Source organism: Lolium perenne, chromosome 7 (assembly GCF_019359855.2).
Source record: "Lolium perenne isolate Kyuss_39 chromosome 7, Kyuss_2.0, whole genome shotgun sequence".
Lineage (NCBI taxonomy): Eukaryota > Viridiplantae > Streptophyta > Magnoliopsida > Poales > Poaceae > Lolium > Lolium perenne.
In genome coordinates this window covers 328,009,804-328,029,786 of record NC_067250.2, presented here as the reverse complement: position 1 = coordinate 328,029,786, position 19,983 = coordinate 328,009,804, and the positions used below count along the sequence as shown (strand labels likewise).

The 19,983-nt window shown below is 40.6% G+C and overlaps 1 protein-coding gene across 3 annotated transcripts; it reads right to left on the bottom strand.

The window, feature by feature from the left end:
- Positions 1-8,384: 8,384 nt before the first annotated feature.
- On the bottom strand, positions 8,385-15,436 carry LOC127313100 (probable disease resistance protein RF45). 3 transcript variants are annotated; one of them, XM_051343641.2, is made up of 3 exons: positions 14,978-15,436; positions 9,221-13,487; positions 8,385-8,772 (listed from the first exon to the last, which is right to left on the bottom strand). In XM_051343641.2, the coding sequence occupies exons 1-2, from the start codon at positions 15,184-15,186 to the stop codon at positions 9,236-9,238; spliced, it is 4,461 nt and encodes a 1,486-aa protein (XP_051199601.1). In that variant the 5' UTR covers positions 15,187-15,436; the 3' UTR covers positions 8,385-8,772; positions 9,221-9,235. The 3 variants fall into 3 exon arrangements, with proteins under 3 accessions (XP_051199601.1, XP_051199600.1, XP_071679263.1); XM_051343640.2 differs by having other exon boundaries at positions 9,221-13,498; positions 14,978-15,435; XM_071823162.1 differs by lacking the exon at positions 14,978-15,436 and adding an exon at positions 14,700-14,971.
- Between the last annotated feature and the right edge of the window lie 4,547 nt (positions 15,437-19,983).

Sequence of the window (19,983 nt, the reverse complement as noted above, 5' to 3'; positions counted from 1 at the left end):
ACCTCAAGAAGCAAACACTTGTGTGAACTGTGCATTGATTCCTACATACTTGCATATTGCACTTGTTATATTACTTTGCATTGACAACTATCCATGAGGTATACATGTTACAAGTTGAAAGCAACCGCTGAAACTTAATCTTCCTTTGTGTTGCTTCAATACCTTTACTTTGAATTATTGCTTTATGAGTTAACTCTTATGCAAGACTTATTGATGCTTGTCTTGAAAGTACTATTCATGAAAAGTCTTTGCTATATGATTCATTTGTTTACTCATGTCATTACCATTGTTTTGATCGCTGCATTCATTACATATGCTTACAATAGTATGATCAAGTTTATGATGGCATGTCACTCCAGAAATTATCTTTGTTATTGTTTACCTGCTCGGGACGAGCAGAAACTAAGCTTGGGGATGCTGATACGTCTCCGACGTATCGATAATTTCTTATGTTCCATGCCACATTATTGATGATATCTACATGTTTTATGCATACTTTATGTCATATTTATGCATTTTCCGGCACTAACCTATTAACGAGATGCCGAAGAGCCGCTTCTGTTTTGCTGTTTTGGTTTCCGAACTCCGAGTAAGGAAATATTCTCGGAATTGGACGAAATCAACGCCCAGGGGCCTATTTTCACACGAAGCTTCCAGAAGACCGAAGATGATACGAAGTGGGGCCACGAGGTGGCCAAACACTAGGGCGGCGCGGCCTGGCCCTTGGCCGCTCCGGCCTGTTGTGTGGGGCCCTCGTGTGGCCCCCTGACCTATCTCCTCCGCCTACTTATAGCCTTCGTCGCGAAACCCCCAGTACCGAGAGCCACGATACGGAAAACCTTCCAGAGACGCCGCCGCCGCCAATCCCATCTCGGGGGATTCAGGAGATCGCCTCCGACACCCTGCCGGAGAGGGGAATCATCTCCCGGAGGACTCTTCACCGCCATGGTCGCCTCCGGAGTGATGAGTGAGTAGTTCACCCCTGGACTATGGGTCCATAGCAGTAGCTAGATGGTCGTCTTCTCCTAATTGTGCTTCATTGTCGGATCTTGTGAGCTGCCTAACATGATCAAGATCATCTATCTGTAATGCTATATGTTGTGTTTGTTGGGATCCGATGGATAGAGAATACTATGTTATGTTGATTATCAATCTATTACCTATGTGTTGTTTATGATCTTGCATGCTCTCCGTTATTAGTAGAGGCTCTGACCAAGTTTTTACTCTTAACTCCAAGAGGGAGTATTTATGCTCGATAGTGGGTTCATGCCTCCATTAAATGCAGGACGATGTAAAGTTCTAAGGTTGTGGATGTGCTGTTGCCACTAGGGATAAAACATCGATGCTATGTCCGAGGATGTAGTTATTGATTACATTACGCACCATACTTAATGCAATTGTCTGTTGTTTGCAACTTAATACTGGAAGGGGTTCGGATGATAACCTGAAGGTGGACTTTTTAGGCATAGATGCATGCTGGATAGCGGTCTATGTACTTTGTCGTAATGCCCAATTAAATCTCACAATACTCATCATATCATGTATGTGCATGGTCATGCCCTCTCTATTTGTCAATTGCCCAACTGTAATTTGTTCACCCAACATGCTTATTCTTATGGGAGAGACACCACTAGTGAACTGTGGACCCCGGTCCATTCTTTTAATCGAATACAATCTACTGCAATACTTGTTCTACTGTTTTCTGCAAACAATCATCATCCACACTATACATCTAATCCTTTGTTACAGCAAGCCGGTGAGATTGACAACCTCGCTGTTTCGTTGGGGCAAAGTACTTTGGTTGTGTTGTGCAGGTTCCACGTTGGCGCCGGAATCCCTGGTGTTGCGCCGCACTACACCTCGCCGCCATCAACCTTCAACGTGCTTCTTGGCTCCTACTGGTTCGATAAACCTTGGTTTCTTACTGAGGGAAAACTTGCCGCTGTACGCATCACACCTTCCTCTTGGGGTTCCCAACGGACGCGTGCTGTACGCGTATCACTCATCCACACTTCCTTGGTGTGAGGCCAGGTGTAAGATCCAAGCCAATCACTATCCTTCTCCGCGACCCCGCATACCCACCCTTTTGTCGCACTCACATATCCCCAGTAGACAACTTTCATTCATACGACTTTACCCACGATATGTTATGGACAATCCATCTTAGACGGTAGAGCGCCCTTCATCCAGGTGGATGGGGAGATTAAGTCCATCCCAAACTACTATGTGTTCACATATATGCAGCCGGGCTCTATCAAGTCTATTGATATGCAGAAGGAAAAAGGTACAGCTGACTTCTCCGTCCCATTAAATATCTTATGGTTAACATGTAATATACGGCACTAGAATCATTGGACGACATTTGTTGTTAATCCTATGTGATTACATTCCCAACTGCAATGGAACCTCCACCATCATCTCAAACCATGGACCACATAGTCATACTCATAATTGTAAAAGTAATCTTTTCATTTTCAATGCAGGAGTGATAAGTATAGTACTTTGCACATAATTTGATAAAAATAATCAAATGGCATGAACAAGAGTGAACTTGCCTTTCTTGACTGCAAGATTATGCAGGAAAAAGCTTAGATACGTGATAGCTCCAAATTCTGAAATAGCATCATCGTCCAGTAAGGACAATGTTTAATGAACTGGCAAACATGCTATAATGCATAGTATGAGATGCAATCGCTCTAAGTGTAACCTAACTCCGATGATTTAGGATTGGTGAGTTGTAATGATTTCTGTTGGATGTGTTGCACTTTTAGAGTGGCTCACAAACAAGGTTCTTATTAAGGCTTGGTTAGTTTGATGTCCTATACAAGTGTTGTAATGCATCATAATAATCATACGAGCACGCAATGGAATAGTAGTTGATATAATCTTAGCATGTAAAGAGGAGTCGCCAATTTTAAGTTCTATAAGGCATGGTTAATGATTACTTGTTATTTACTTCAAAAGAATAACTTTTGAAGAATATGTTTCTTACTGAACAAGAGGTACTTCAAATAAGAGCTATGTGCTTCTAGGGTTTACTATGATTTCCAATTTAGTTCCTAGGTAGGTATTGGATGGATCTCAACAAGATTGGATAAATAAGCATCTAAGGCTTGCATGGTTTAGTTAAGCATGAGCATATAAGGTGAATTACTACACAAGGTTGCCACTATGGTTGATCACAATGGTGTCATATTCAATAAGGGCGATCAGGATTGAGGACATGCAATTTTAACAAATTGAGGTTTACCATTTGTTGATCATACAAGGTCTTATTCCAAAATGAATACATGAAAGGATAATTTCATTAATATTTAGGACTTGTATTATATTAATAGAGCATGAGCATGCATTATTTTTCTTAGTATGGATCTATGAGTAAGGGTGAAGTCCATGTGATCAATGTTTTATAATCTCCTAGGGTTTTAGAGTTTCACATGAAATATTGAAGTTAAGTTTAATGCATGGTGGAATTAGTGTTTCCTATTTGTTATTAAATTTTAAGGTAATAACTTGTTGAGTAAAAGGTTGAAGTGAATAAATAACTTTTGATTACAAAGTAATATTAACTTTAAACATTTTTCTTAATTTTTTTATCATTTAAAGAAAATGATAAATAAGGTAAATACAATTTAGAGGTTTTAAATACTAATAATGATAATGTTATTGTTAATATGATAAAATAAAATTACTTTTGTGTTTTATTTACTTCCCAAATGATTATTATTTATTTTACAAATTTTACAAATTATTGAATTTTCTTGGAAATACTTTAAAATAATAAATCCTAAATGATTAAATTTTCATTTCAATTAAAATTTGAGATTATATTTTTAATGAATAGAGTTTATTTTCCTGAACATTTTGATATCTGAGTTGCAATGAAATTGATATGAATTTCTAAAGTTTAGACCATTTTTTGAAATTTAAAAAAAACGAAACAATAAACATACCGGTCAGACCCTAGCTAGAGGGGCTGACCTGTGGGTCCAGGGTCCACGGCGAATGCCACGCATGCGTGGACCAGGTCAAATGTGTAGTAAGACCACGGCCACGTCACCTCTCGCCGGCGGCTTGACGTCGGCGGACAGGCGATGACGGCGCCGCCGATCTAGGGCTTCCTAAGACGAGCGGATAGGTTCATTCGAACTAGTACAACAAGACAAATCGATTAGTGGTGGCGCTTTTGTAAGAAGGTCACCGGAATGGCTCCGGCGAACTACGGGATCACGCTATAGATGGCTAAAGTATGCGATTAAGGGCTCTAAAGTTTTGTATGCTCACCCTGAACATGATGATATGCTTGACAGTTTCGGGGGTGGTCGGAGATGAGAAAATCGTCCACTTCTCCGACGATCACCGGCGAAAGGGAAAGGATGATCTACGACATCTAGTGCTTCACCTCGACTACACCACGAGGCAAGTGGTGGTCAGAAACGTCGGCTTCTTGATGAACTCCGGCGGCAGCTCTCAGAAGATTTCACGAGTTTGAGAGAGACAGAGAGGGAATTAGAGGGAATGAGAGCGTGGAGAAAGATTTGGGTTCCACGGTGGAGCTGCGCGTAGCTTTATAGGACACGCCGAGGTCTGGTTCGTCATTCCACCGGCGGCAGTGGCCGGGATGCAACGACGATGTTGGTTATATTCTGAGCGGGGATCTTGATGCTTTCACATAAGACGGACGCGAGAATGATTGGGTGAGGTTATGAGCTCGGTCTTGATGTCCGGGGTCATGCTTATCGTCGACGAGGACGTCGTTGACTGGCAGTGTCGCGTTGTCGCTCGCTGGCGAGAGGAAGAAGACGGCATCCTTTTTTGCTTAATACCAAAATGGTATTCGTGGGCTGGGCCGACGTGAGATAGTGCTGGGCTGGTGCTGGCTGTATCTTGGGCTTGGCTGCTGGGCTGCCTCGGCCTGCCAGGTAAGTTCCTACTCTTTTCTTTTTTCTGTTTTCTGTTTTGGATTTCCAATTTTGTTTTATAGATGTTTGTAAATATTTGAACTCTTGAAGATTTCTCCTACACTATAACTTTATTAATATTTTGATGAGTTTTAATATGATGATATTTTCAGCATCACAGTATTTTAAATAGGTATGTCAACAAATATTATTTTCATTCTCTTTCTTTTGGAATTCAAAATAGTTTTTGGACACTTATAATATTACCTAATAATAGGTAAATGTTTATTTTGTCTCCTTTGCCAAGAAATGATTAATACGAGGTGATGTTAGTACCTAGTTTCTTATTTTAGAATATTATCTCATGGGCATGATTGCATGTGCTTATTAAGGACTTGGAAATTGGTTTTCGGTTTATCCTAAGGTTATTAGTTATTTTATCAAGCCTTGGTTTAAAAATGATTAAGGTAATCTTATCTCATTCATGAGATATGTATTGTCTTAGAATGGGAATTTGGGTTGTATGACACTTGTTAATTTATTCATTTGGTTCAAGAGCTTGTCTTAGATTCTAAGGACGAGTAATGAATCACACTAATTGGGTTTGGGTGTAGGGTTTATCACTAGGGTTTTCCTTATGTTCACTAATAGAAACATGAGTACAAATGAGGTGTGGTTCTAGGATTCTATATATGATCACCAAGTGATTCACAACTTAGTTTTGAGATATGGCATAGGTTCTAGGTGTGAGTTGACACCAGGTTGAATTGGCTAGGGTTGCCCTTTCTCACCATTCATAGGATGATTACTTCCAAATATGGTTAGAGTTGATATAGGTGCTTGGCCAGGCAAGGTCTTGTTGTCATTCATTTATTTCTATCATTAAGATATTGAAAATGGTCTAAGGTTGATTACTAGTGGCTTCAGTATCATTTCATGTGATGGATGATACATGCTTATCATATTAAGGTTTAATTTATTATTATATATCTCCAAAGAATGATCATGTACTAGACATGATCAACTCATTCTTTTACTTCAAGTTGTTAGGATTTATGATCATTAACCAATTTGTAATGATCAATGGTTTGGCTTCGAAAGGTATCACTAATGGAATAGGGATATCACCTCCAATATCAAGTGTTGGTTTGAAGCACTAGAGTATAAATCTTCTCTTGAATTCTCTTGGATAGACATGGCTATGGTTATCATCTATAACCTCTGTCACTTCTCAATGCATTGAAACAACCTAGGGATCTACTGAAGAGTTGATGATATGATCATCTAAAGATATGGTTTGCCTAGGAATTCTACATTGCTATCTTTTGTAGCTTGTTCATTAGGAAATCTGATAGACCTGCATCGTGTGGTATGCCTCCACCTCCTAGCTGCTTCATATTGGTTCTAACTAAGGTATGGAGTGGCTCAATGTGTTGGTTTCCTTGTATCTTGGTACTAGATGATCAAATGGATGATGTGTGAGGCTCTTTTATGGTCTTGAGCATGCTCTAGTATTATGACACCTAGATAGATGACTCTTGTTTTCGTTTGATGAGTAAGGTGCTTGGTGGTCAGGCTCTCATCCATAGAAATCCTTTAAGCATGAGGTGGTATAGCTTAGGATGCAAGCCATGCAGATATTTTCATCCTATGTGGCATGGATATTATCCTCTCATATGATTTGTTTTTGGATAGCGAAGTGGAATTCGTTACTAAATGTCTTGTGGGTGATTTTATACTTGTGGATGATGCACTATATCATATGTGATTGTTTTCATATTATAATTAGTATCAAAATGTCAAAGATAAAGGTTATACCCCAATTTTGAATGGTGATACTTGATTCACCAAGGCATGATCATATGAGTTTCAAAATACTCATATTTAGTTTTATTCAAATATTTTAAACTCTAATTCGTAATGTAAACGAATTTAGATTTGTAATATTCCATATATTTAATAAGTAATGATTTAAATAAGAATGAGTGGCTTTTATGCACTATAGACCCTGTGGTTTACCATATTTGGTAATAAGTTTAGAAGTGAATTAAATTACACACAAAAGTAGTTGCCAATTTTTAAGTGTTAATAAGTTAGAGTTTGATTCTTAAATAATGTGTTGTTATTTTAATTTGAGTGTAATTTGATCCAACCCATAGATCAAATCACTTTTACCCAAAATAGGTTTTAGCAAAGATCACATTGATGTTTATAGCGCTTGACTTGATGAGCTACTCCAATTTCATCAAGTCAAGTGAAACTTCATTTACTATGGCAAGTTTTATTTGAAAGCGGGAAAATTCCCCGTATTTTCTATGCATGAATGCAATGCACACATCTGCATTCTCTATTTTCTAGCCTCTAAACCTGGGATGTTACAGTCTCTCCCCCTTAAACTAAACTTCGTCCCGAAGTTCGAATGCTCTCACGTTTCGGAATGTGGAACTGACTTGAACAGATCACGATCCTTCTCATACTCTGTAGTGATATCATTAGATATAATTGAATATATCCCTTGTCCATATTCTTCCTGGAATCTTCTGATGTCTGACACTGAACAGTTGTTACTATCTTCACCTATGTGATTTCTTCCAACACTATAAGTTTGTTGTCTTGCTCTTCAAAGATCCACCGATTAAGACATGTTGTACTTATGGGCTTTACTGATGGTTGTGGTGACAATTTCCTATTTTGATATCAAAATCTTAGTTTTGAAAGGTTTGTTTAAGGTGGGGTTTTGTTTTCCCTTACTACCACAACTATAGTAATGGTACTTAGCAAGGTATTTACAATAGGAATGGTCTTGGTGGTTTATTCCTACAAACGGATTCGACTCATTTTGTCCATCCAATCCAGGAGAAGATGCTCGGGTAGGTTGGGCAATTGTGATCTTGCCCAACATCCAGTCAACTGAATCCCTGCCGCCACCATGGAGAGCTGCAACGATAACATCGTAGCACTGGTCTCTTATCTTTGAACCATGGAGAGATGCAACGACAACTACAGAAAGGAAGGAGGCAAGTCGTATTCGAAAAAATAAAAATAAAAGATGCCACATCAACAATGGAAGGGGTGGAAACTGGTAGTGGATAGTCCATATTATCCGACATTCGTATTCGAAAAAATAAAAATGGAAGTGGTAATATCCGAATCCGAAAGAAGCCTGGTGACCGGGTGTATACGTGACCACGCATCCATTGGTTGACACGTATCACATCTAGCAATCCACGGTTACCATCATTGTTGGGTTAGTAAACCACATCAGCACTAACAACACTTCCAAATCACGTAGGACCCACCTTTTTGAATTCAAACAGTGGGCCAGATACACTTTCAAATCACGTAGGACTCACGCCAAGTACGTTTAGCAATGGATAAGACAACGTCAAGGCAATAGATCCAATTGACGAGAACCGGATCTCAACGCAGATCGTGTGGCATCTAGAGGGTGCTCACGTATACACCTAGTCACCAAATCCCCTCTCATCCGAATCCAGACGTCTGTAGAAATGGATATGGTAAATATCCGGATCCGTTTTACAAAAAGCAAATACAAATCCGGATCCGTTTCCACCCCTAGCTGCATGTTGAGAGAAATACGATAGTGGAACTGATCTTCTTAATTATTAATTATTTAAGATGATATTAGCTGTGATGACAAACGAGGACACAACGTCGGAATGGTGATAGATACATTGTAGAATCTGTCGGAACACCCGACGCATCTTCAGGATAACTGATGCTTCTCCCTGGAAAGTTAAGCCAGTAGGCCACTGATTTTCCGAAGGATTGTGTTCTGCTTTTGGAATCCTTATCGGTACGCGCAGCACTAGACAAAAAGTCCATGAGTTCTTCAAAAAAATAGGAAAATCTGCAAGCAACAAGTAAAATGGACAGATTAATATAATTGAACAAACAACTATATTAGTTGTCAAATTTTAGCACTCCCATGTATAGTCCATCAACGATTGATATAAGAGAGTAACGTCTTAAGTTTCAAGTCATGTGCATATGTTAAAAATATAGGTACAGATCGGAAATATGGAAATTCCAGTCTTCCACTGCACAAGGGACTGAAAGTCTATCCTTCGTTTATTTTTTTATTCTTTATGACTACTAAAGTTGCATATGAAACCATTGTTCTTTGCAATAAATTATTGTAAGGATTCATGGAATAAAAAACATGGTTTTAGCTAAAAAGAACGCACTTCTAATTTTCTGTTGCAATATTTTCAAGGTGCCTACTGTCTTACTATTGATTTTTTACTTCTATAATGCACGTGCGGTATGAAGATCTAAGTAAGAAAAATATAGCATACCTCCACATAAACAAGCTAGCACTTTTCTTGCTTACGTCCATTGATGTACAACCATTGGAGGCCTCTTACATGTTTGCATTTTTCATATAGTTCTGGGCTACATTTAGCGGCATCGAGAAGCTTGAGTGAAGCTGGAAGGCCCTTTTGTGGTAGTGACTTGATGCTCTCGCAATTTGTTATAATCAAATGCTGCAAAGAGGGAAGCCGATGCAACTCTGAGGGCAGCATCTGAAGATCCGTCATGGACAACAGCTCAAGACGTTGGAGTGAGAGCAGAAGTGGTAGCGCTTCCTGCTGCTCATCAGTGAATCTCCTAATCTGGCAGTCCACATTATCAAAATCCTGAGTGATACCAATGCGTAGCTCCTTAAGAGAAGCTAGGAGCCTACACACGGCCATTGTGAGAAAACCGGGGCCATCAATATGAAGTGTCTGAAGGGGTAAGCACAACTCTTGGCCAGCGATTTCAGCCTTTTTTGCAATACGGTTCCATGCTGACACGAAGCCAGGAGCATATCGGATTTCCAATTTTTTAAGACGTCCAAGGGACTTCAAGTGCTCCCATGAAGACAATGTAGAGCATTCTCTAATGTTCAAGCTCTCCAGTGCAGCATCAGGATGCAACTTGAGAGAAACCAAATTTTGGTTCTTGATTAGATGCAACTCCGCAAGTAGTGGAAGGCACACTAAGCTCTCAAGTGTAGACAATGTGTTGCAACCTTCAACATGCAGGTGTCGCAATCCCACGCAAGACTGCAGCCCCAAATACATCATGCTTGGGCTGTACCTTACACTCATTGTGGTGAGACAAGCAAGGGACTGAAAACCTTCACATGAAGCTACCGAATGGCATTCTTTGATTGATAATTTCTGTAACGCTGTGCAGGAATGCAGGTTAACTGATGTCAAACTAGGACTCTGCTCCAAGTCTAGCTGAACAAGGGAGGTGAGTCTTGAGTGCTGCAACAGCTTTCCGGGCAAATCATCAATCCTTAAATTTAGCAATGAAGGGGGAAGAAGTATACTATCATTTGACTCCAATCCTGCTTGGAGAACCATGGAGGCAAGAAGCTTGGCGCAACCTTTTATAACCAATTCTTTAAGGGAGACAAATTCTGCTAGGCCTTTCCTGCTTAAAAAAGCCATGTCAGAGGAGATGTGCAACTGTTGTATGCTCGTCAAACAGTTAATCGGGATGCAACATATGCCTTTTGGCAGTTTATCAATATCATTGGATGATAAGCCTACAGCCAGTGAGGATATCTTATCACAGTATGCGATCTTCAGGCTCGACAGATTGGGAAGATTAGCCAGCACCCAAGATAGTTGATTCCCAGTAATATCACACGCTGACAAGTTCAGATCTTCAAGTGAAGGTGGCAGCCTGTATCTAGTTGCAAATGAAGAGAATACCTTGGGGCAAGAAGACAATGTCAACCTTTTTAGGAATGCCAACTCCTGTAAGCTATTCCATGCAAGATAAGATAGATCTGGACAGCTTCTAATTTCTATTTCTTCTAAAGCAGTAAGATTATTGAATGCCAACACTTTCTCATCCAAACTGCTTAGGTCGCCACCGCCACTAATCATTAGGGTCAGCCCATCTGATCCAACTGCATGCTTGAGACGGAATGACATGGTTCGAACTGAGCCAGCATTTGAAATATCCAAATCAGTTAATTCTCTGGTGACAGGAAGTGCTGGTAAGTCTTCGGATTCTAGCCAGTCATGTATCTGAACTCGGTGGAGATTTGGTAATCGTTGCTCATTCTCAACGTTAATGGAATTTTGTAAAAACGGCAGCTTGCTCAAGCGATAGCATGACACAATTTCAAGAACCCGTATACTTTTAGATGGGTATTCTTCATCTAAAACAGTGCACTCTGTCAATCGAGGCAGCTCACGTAGCTCCAACACCTCCAGGGGACCAATTAGCAATTTTTTGATTTTAAACATGCGAACCAGGTGCAACTCTTTAAGGAATGGCAAGTTTCCAATAGGTGGGAGGTCTACCCAGTCCTGGCAACGCTCCAAATGAAGAGATTGCAAGCATGTAAGTGTAAAATCTGTGGTTGACCATTTGGGAGCAGCACCTCTATGTCCATCAATTCTGAGAAATTTGAGGCTTGTGGGTGGTCGAAGTCCTTCAAGTACTACTGTGTGAGAAGCAGCATCGTCTTGCAATTTATCCCATGATAAGTGTAACTTGCTCAAGTATACCTTGTCCTCAAGCCTAGCCATCATAGCCTCCTCTTTGCTCTCAACATTTCCAAGACGATATATTTTCAGTGATCCTCTGAGCTCTATTAGAGTGCTTAATTGATCTATACTAAATTCTTTGTTCTTCCTTACTTTGAAGACCTTGAGTTCTTGAAGAAATTTCAATTTCCCAACAGCAGCGATTTTTGCATGTAAATTCTCAAAGGCAAGAAAGTGACGCAAGTTTACAAGATTGTTCAACCCTCTTGGTAACTTCACACGAGATCCCCAATTATGTTTTATATTGATATCAAGAACCTGTAGATGGTACAATCTACATATGGACTCTGGCAACTGCAAATTTGAATTTGCGTAAGCAGCACGCAGCTCCAGATAACGAAGATGAATAAATGCTGCAAGGTTACATATTAAAGAACTCAAACCATCAAACATCAATTCCAGTTTTAATACACGAATGGCTCTGAACTCATCGGATTTGTCTCGAAATGCTTCAGAAAAGTTTAAGTCATATCGACCAATCAACATAATTGTGCCCACATTCTTGGGTTGGAATGAGCCAATCGCTTCAACAAATTCCTTTTTGAAAGGTTCATTAGGAGACATGCTGCCATCTCCTTCTGGACGATACGCTGACTCTGTAACAACACTGACATGGCGAACAAATTTTGGTGTTGCTCTAGATCCTAGAGCATCTATAGTAAAACATTCATCAGAAGAAACCATCTGTGCTAGATCGTGAATTAGATCATGCATGATGTGAGTGAGCCTTGTTGGTTCATATTGAATAAACCCACAGTCCACGAGCTCACTGAAGTACTCGTATCCTACATCTTCTATTCTTTTGTTTCCTTTGGGACAAACAAAACCATGTGCAATCCATAAATTCACCACTTGTTCACTGTTGAAATGGTAATTCTTAGGGAACAATGAACAATATGAGAAGCACAGTTGAAGACAGACGGGCAGATGGTTGTAGCTAATCCTCAATGCTGGTATGATGTCCTCATCGTTTTCTTGATATTTCCATTCACTGCTGTCTAGAACTTTCCTCCAATGCTCAACATCAAGTTTTTTCCTTAATAGTGTTCCAACAGTTTTAGCAGCCAAAGGATATCCCTTCAATTTCGCTGCTATCTGACGCCCAATATATACTAGCTTCAGTTGATCTTTCCTGTTCCCAAATGCACATTCCTTGAATAAAGCCCAAAAATTCTCTTTTGTTAGACCATCCAGTTTAATTTCATCCTTTGCACCTGTCATTCTAACAACAGAAAATTTTCTTGTGGTTACCAAAATCTTATTTCCCTTGACTTCACTGTGACGAAGTGGAGCTAGGAATGTGTCCCATCGACTTGTGTCATGGTCTCCCCATATGTCGTCCATAACAAGTAGTAACCTTTTGGACTTCACACTATCCTCAACAAACTTTTGGAGTTTGTCCAAGTCCTCAATTCCCTCAAATCTATCACCATACAAGCATTCTAACAAATCATGTGTAAGCGTAACTTCATCAAAATTAACAGAAACATAGATCCACAACCGTAGTATAAAATGCCTTGCAATGATAGCATCATTATACACCAAACGAGCTAAGGTGGTTTTGCCAACACCGCCGTTTCCGACAATGGCGAAAACCGATATATCTTCATCCTCCGTTTCACTACACATAAGTTTGTTGATTATATGATTATGCTCTTTGTCCCTCCCATAAATTTTGGGTTCAATAACAAAAGGAGTTGTCTCCCTGAAGTCCATGTCTGAAGAGCCCATTCTGAGAGCAAGGAAGTCCAGCTCCTCAATTTTGAGTGCCTTGCGTGCGTCACGTTGCATCTCATTGAGTTGATTGACACTTTCTGATATCCTATATGAGATGTCATTCTTATCTAGTTCCATCCATGGCACACAAGAATTTCCATTGACACTGTATATGACAAGCTGAAGTTTAGATGAATCCAAGGCTGATGGATCAACAATAGTGTGTTTCTGCTGAAATGGATCAGAATTGCTGCCATGGGCACAGTCTCCATGTTCCACTTGGTTTATAAGGCTGTTCACAAACTAGCATGCGAAATAAAAATCTCAGAAACAAATAAACAATAAAAGGATTGTACAGCTACTAATTTTAGAAAAAAATAAAGATAATCGATGCATGGTTTTGCATACAATTACACGTTATCTTAGCGTGTACAGTTAAATATTATGGACGCGGCCCAAGCGCGTGTAGTGGGACACATGCAGCAGCAAAGAATCTTGGTAGGTTTACATATTATTATGGTTCCAAAATTTTAGTGTCCTAAGAGAGATGATTTAGTATCATCTAGTTTCCCCGCTCTACTCAGCCTACTCAGCCTCCAACAGGAGGGCAGAATGATTTCTTCTTTCAAACACGAGATAATTGGTCCCATTTGTATTGGTCATCTGTAGGAATTTTCTAAGGTGCTCCCAAACTATTTTGGACCGTCCATTCCTTTTTCTTAAGGCTTCCAATCCTTTTTAACCAAAGGCAGTGATTAAACATGGTAACCTACACCTGTGACTATTAAATATGCATTAACAATAATGCATTTTGTATTTGGATTACAACAAAAAAAGGAAACAATATATTTGAGAGCACAATTCATACTATGAAAGAATATTACTAGATATCCCTCCCATATTGGCAGCAAGTGAGGTGAAAAGAAAAAGGGAAATATGTTGCTAGCTGCTACCCATGGGGGCAATGCACCCCTATCGTCACGACCTCATCACTGAAGCAGACTATTATTTGACACTTTAATAAAGAAATTCTAGAGTGCCTAATATGCATGGAAATGAGTTAGTGCAAGCTAGATACCGATTATTTCATTTTAACTGCTATAGTGCATGATAATAAATTAGTATAAGCTAGATATGGATTAGTTCATCAAGGAGATCGTGCAACACAATTTACAGTTTGAACCTACAAAACTAAGCGACCATTTCCCTTTCTTTTCCTTCAACCAATTCAGGAATTCCTAGCCCTTTAGAGCAAAGCCTGGATCTCTCTTCAATCTCTGTCCTAATTAATTAGCTACATAGCAGGGTAGCTAGCGTGCTTGCCATCTTTTTTATACTGTGCTTGCGATCATTTTTATACTGCATCGAAGATGCGACTCAGTGATCTCAAGTATCTGAATTGATGTGCCATCCATAGGCCATGGCAATGCCAAGCACAATAATTTACATATGGTTTCCGTCAAAAAATAATTTAGATATGGCGATTGGCAGAAGGAAGGAGGACCTCATAGCGACGGACGGCAACCAGCATCGCGACTGGATCTGGCAATCAAATTCTGGAGTTGACTTTGACGTGATTTTGCCAAGATCCAATCCAAGTGTAAAGCTGAAAGCTCCACCAAGAAGCTAGCTATCCCAAGACTCGTGGGCACGTACAGGGGGAAGGGTCCGTCGTCCTCTCGCCGCCGGCGGCAAGCCGGCCGGAGTTGAGCAGGGGAGGCTGGAGACGGGGGAAAATGTGTCCTAAATGTAAATGAAAAGGGGAACGGAAGCAGGGACAACCTGCTCGCCGGCACCGGCAGCCTCCGCCTCTTGCTCCTGCCGGAGGCGGTAGTAGTCCAGCTCGTCCAGCAGTGTGTCCGCCCGAAACACTTCGCGGCGGACCTCCTTGAGGAACCCCTCCAGGGGCTTGTTCCGCAGCTCGCCCGCCGCCGCCGCCGCGCCGAGCACCCGCCTGGCGCCCTCGAGGGCCGCGCTGAGCATCCCCACATCGCCGGAGACGCCGGCGCGGGCCGACCAAGCCTGCAGCGCGCCAGAGGCCGGGACGGCCTGCGTCCTCACCGCGTCCATCTCCGGAGATCAGAACCAGAGCCGCCGCGGCGCCGCCGGCAGGTCCACACACATTAGTTCAGAGCTCCTGCGATTTTGTCGAGCAAGATTCAAGGTCCCCGCAAAAAAAGGGGGGAATTTTATAATGGGAATGCCTAGGGAGCAGTCGACTGATAATTCCTTACGTCTCAGTCGACACCAAGGGACATGCTGGCATCGCATCTCTCGATGGATGACGGGCATACGCAGTGTTAGAACTCAAAGATTGAGAGTAAAACTTGTGATCTATTGCTTGTGGGCAAAGCCCTATTTATACAGGAGTTTGGGACATCTTGCAGTGCGCGCATTACAAAGAAGATCCTCTTGGCATACGAGAAGGCGTCCGTATGGACACAGGCGTCCGTATGACGCTTTGGACATAATTAACACATGCCTAAACTAATGACAGTTGCTAATGACGGTTTGCTTCAAATCGGTTCCGTAGAGGCGTCTGTTTAATCTTAACACTCCCCCTTGTACAAAGCTGCTTCTCGTATGTCTTTATTCCTTGTATAGTCTTGAAAATATTGGTCTTGATCACAAGCATATGTTTTCTTGAATAACTCCCCCAAAAACCCTGTGGGAAAAATATGAGGAGAATAGTATTTGATATGTTGTGAAAACTCCTTTAAAACCCGGTGGGAAAAATAAGGAGAAAATGATACAACATATAATGATCATTGTCTCTTTGATAACTTATATGAGAAAACCTTAAAAGGATAAAACTCACTGTTAAGTTTAGATGACAATTAATATGTTTTGTATACATCCATTAAAAACCCCGGTGGGGAAAATAGGATATATGACATATATTCTTGTGTTGATATTACCTCATTAAAAACCTTGATGAGAACCATGAGAGTAAACTCATAAAGGGAAAAAGAGTGTAATATGATGTTTGAATGGGTTATAATTCGTAGAGATACTCCCCCGATCCTTGCAAATCACGAAGTCGTCGCATGCCAATTCCACGAACATATTTTTCAAATGTTGAGGCTGGTAGAGACTTTGTGAATAGGTCAGCGAGATTGTCGCATGATTTAACTTGCAAGATGTTTATATCCCCACTCTTTTGTAATTCATGAGGATAAAACAATTTAGGTGCAATATGTTTAGTGATATTGCTCTTTATGTAACCCGTTTGCATCTGAGCAACACAAGCAGCATTATCTTCGTAGATAATGGTTGGAGATTCGATAGAACCTTTACCACATGATTGTTGTATGTGGTTTATCATTCTGCGAAGCCACACACATTCACGTGATGCTTCATATAATGCGATTATTTCAGAATGATTGGTGGATGTAGCCACTAGGGTGCATTTAGAAGACTTCCATGAGATGGCTGTCCCACCATGTAGGAACACAAAACCGGTTTGTGATCTGGCATTATGGGGGTCGGATAAGTAGCCAGCATCGGTATACCCAATCATCTCAATGTCCAGATTTTTCTGAAATTGAAAGAATAGGCCAAGATCCTTTGTGCCTTGGAGATATCGAAATATATTCTTGACTCCCGTCCAATGGCGTTTGGTGGGAGCTGCGTTATGTCTAGCTAGTAAATTTACTGCAAATGCAATGTCAGGCCTGGTGCAATTTGCGAGATACATGAGCGCTCCAACAAGACCGAGATATGGGACTTCTGATCCCAATATCTCTTCTCCTTCATCCCTTGGTCTAAATTGATCTTTCTCTACGTCTAGAGATCGAACAACCATGGGAGTTTTGGATGGATAGGATTTGTCCATATTGAATTTCTCCAATATTTTCTGGATATAGGCGGTTTGGTGAACCAAAATACCTGAGGGAAGGTGCTCGAGTTGTAATCCCAAGCAAAATTTGGTTTTACCCAAATCCTTCATTTCAAATTCCGTCTTTAGGTGATTGCGTGCTTCATCAATATCTTGTGTGTTACCAATGATGTTTAAGTCATCGACATACACCGAAATAATGCAAAATCCGGTCTCGGACTTTTTGATGAAAACACATGGACAATCATCATTATTGGAGTATCCCCTTTTCAAAAGGAACTCACTAAGTCGGTTGTACCACATGCGTCCCGACTGTTTTAAGCCGTACAAAGACTTATTTAGTTTTACACAATATACGTTGCGTTTTGCATTCGGATTCGGGACTGGAACTCCATCAGGAACTTTCATGTATATGTCCGAATCAAGTGAGCCGTAAAGGTAGCGGTCACCACGTCCATCAAGCTGCATAGATAGACGATTTTGTACTGCCATTGAAATAAGATATCGGAAAGTAATACCACTCATTACTGGAGAATATGTTTCATTGAAATCAATGCCTGGTCTCTGCGTGAAACCTTGGGCTACAAGCCTTGCTTTATATCTCACCACCTCATTGTTCTCGTTCCTCTTACGGACGAAAACCCATTTGAATCCCACAGGGAAAACTCTGGGAGGTGTAGGTATTGCTTCACTGAATACCTTTCTTTTATTGAGCGAGGCTAATTCAACTTGGATTGCATCCTTCCATTTAGGCCAGTCGGAGCGTTTCTCACACTCTGCCATGGTCTTTGGATCATGATCATTTAGAAGGTTGTTTGCAACTGTAGTTGAGAAATATATGTCGACAATTGTAGACTTACGATTGTAAGATTCTCCAGAATCAATATAGTTTGTGGAAATTTCATTTACCCTTGTTGGATGGTCGAGATTTCCCAATACGATTGAGTCAGGGTTTTCCGATGTCCCAGTCATTGAGTGCACAACTGAGCTGGGTTGTGGAGGTCGTTCTTCCACTGGGTGTTCATTACCCATTAGATGATTATCAACGCTAGGTTGATTTACATTTACTGGTTCAGAGGGTTTCTTCCTTTGTTTCCTTTGTTGCTTGCGAGAAGCTGAATCATGTTCAGTGGCCGTACTTCTCCCCCTCTTCCTTTGAACAGGGAGTTGAGTGGTTTTTGTTGGTACCTCCACTCTTTCGGGCGCATTTCTGGCAGGATTATAGGATTTTGTAACACCTTTATAGTCAGTAAATGAATCTGGTAGGTTATTTGCAATGTGTTGCAAATCAATTATTTTCCGAACTTGAAGTTCAGTTTCTTGAGTACGTGGATCAGAGGAGGAAATGCCTTGGGCATTCCAATCGATTTCCGGGCATTCTTTTTGGTACTTGATGTCTCCCCCTAATGCCGGGAAATGGTCCTCATTGAAGATGCAATCAGCGTGACGGGCTGTGAATAAATCCCCTGTGAGGGGTTCAAGGTACTTGATTATTGACGGTGATTTGTACCCCACATAGATCCCCAATTTCCTATGTGGGCCCATGGATGTACGCTGCGGTGGTGAGATCGGCACATATGTGGCGCATCCGAATTTACGCAGATGGGAAATATTTGGTAGATTTCCACGTACTAATTGCAGAGGGGAAGTGCTGTGATATGCAGTTGGTCGCAATTGAATCAAGTCAGCAGCGTGTAAAACTGCGTGACCCCAACATGAAGTTGGTAATTTGCAATTCATTAATAATGGCCGTGCAATGAGCTTAATTCTCTTAATTAGGGATTCAGCCAATCCATTTTGTGTGTGGACATATAGGACCGAGTGTTGAACCTCAATTCCTAGTGCCATGCAATAATCATTGAAGGCACGCGAGGAAAATTCAGCAGCGTTGTCCATTCGAATTGATTTAATTCGATTCTCAGGATAATGAGCTTGTAATTTAATAATTTGTCTCATTATTTTGGCAAATGCATGGTTTCGTGTGGATAATAGACACACATGAGACCATCGTGTAGATTCATCAATTAGAACCATGAAATACCTAAAAGGTCCAGATAATGGTTGGATAGGACCACAAATATCACCTTGAATTCGTTCAAGGAATTGGAGTGGTTCTGCTTGAATTTTAAGATAAGAGGGTCGTAAAATGAGTTTCCCGGTAGCACATGCGATTACACAAAATCTGAAGATTGTGGGAATTTGGCTTCATTTAAGTCATGACCATGGGAATTGCCGATAATTTTCCTCATCACCCCGATACCGGGATGACCAAGGCGATCATGCCAAGTTTGGAATGCATTGACATTCTGAAAAATTACCTTGTACGCAACGTGTGCTACGGGTTTTATGTATGTGTAGTACAATCCTGATGATAAAGAGGGAATTTTCTCAAATATTTGTTTGCCATATCCGTTATCTTTGGTAAAGAGGAGATACTCCTCCTTGTTGTCTTCATGGGTTTCAATGTGAAAACCATTTTTACGGATATCTCTATATCCTATGAGGGTACGAGTTGAACCGGGATACAATAAAGCATCCTCAATTATAATTTGTGTACCCATAGGGAGGGTAAATATGGCGCGCCCTGTGCCAACAATTACCGCATCGCGTCCAGCGATTGTTAAGATATCTCCATTCATCTTTGTAAGAGTTTGGAAATACTTTATTTCCCTAAGTATAGAGTTTGTGGTACCACTATCCACAAGGCACATTTCCTCCTCCATTTGGATTGACTCCCGTAGAAATCTATATATTGAAATGTAGAATTTTCATCAATGAAAAGACTTATTGGATATATAGAATATATACAACTTTATTGATATCAAAGTGCTGATACAATATTTATATTGTGCTTTACAATATAGGGTGACAACAACAACAATAATACTATGTTCTTATTACAACAATCAAATGGATGTAAACAAATATTCTATATAATGGAGTTGATTGA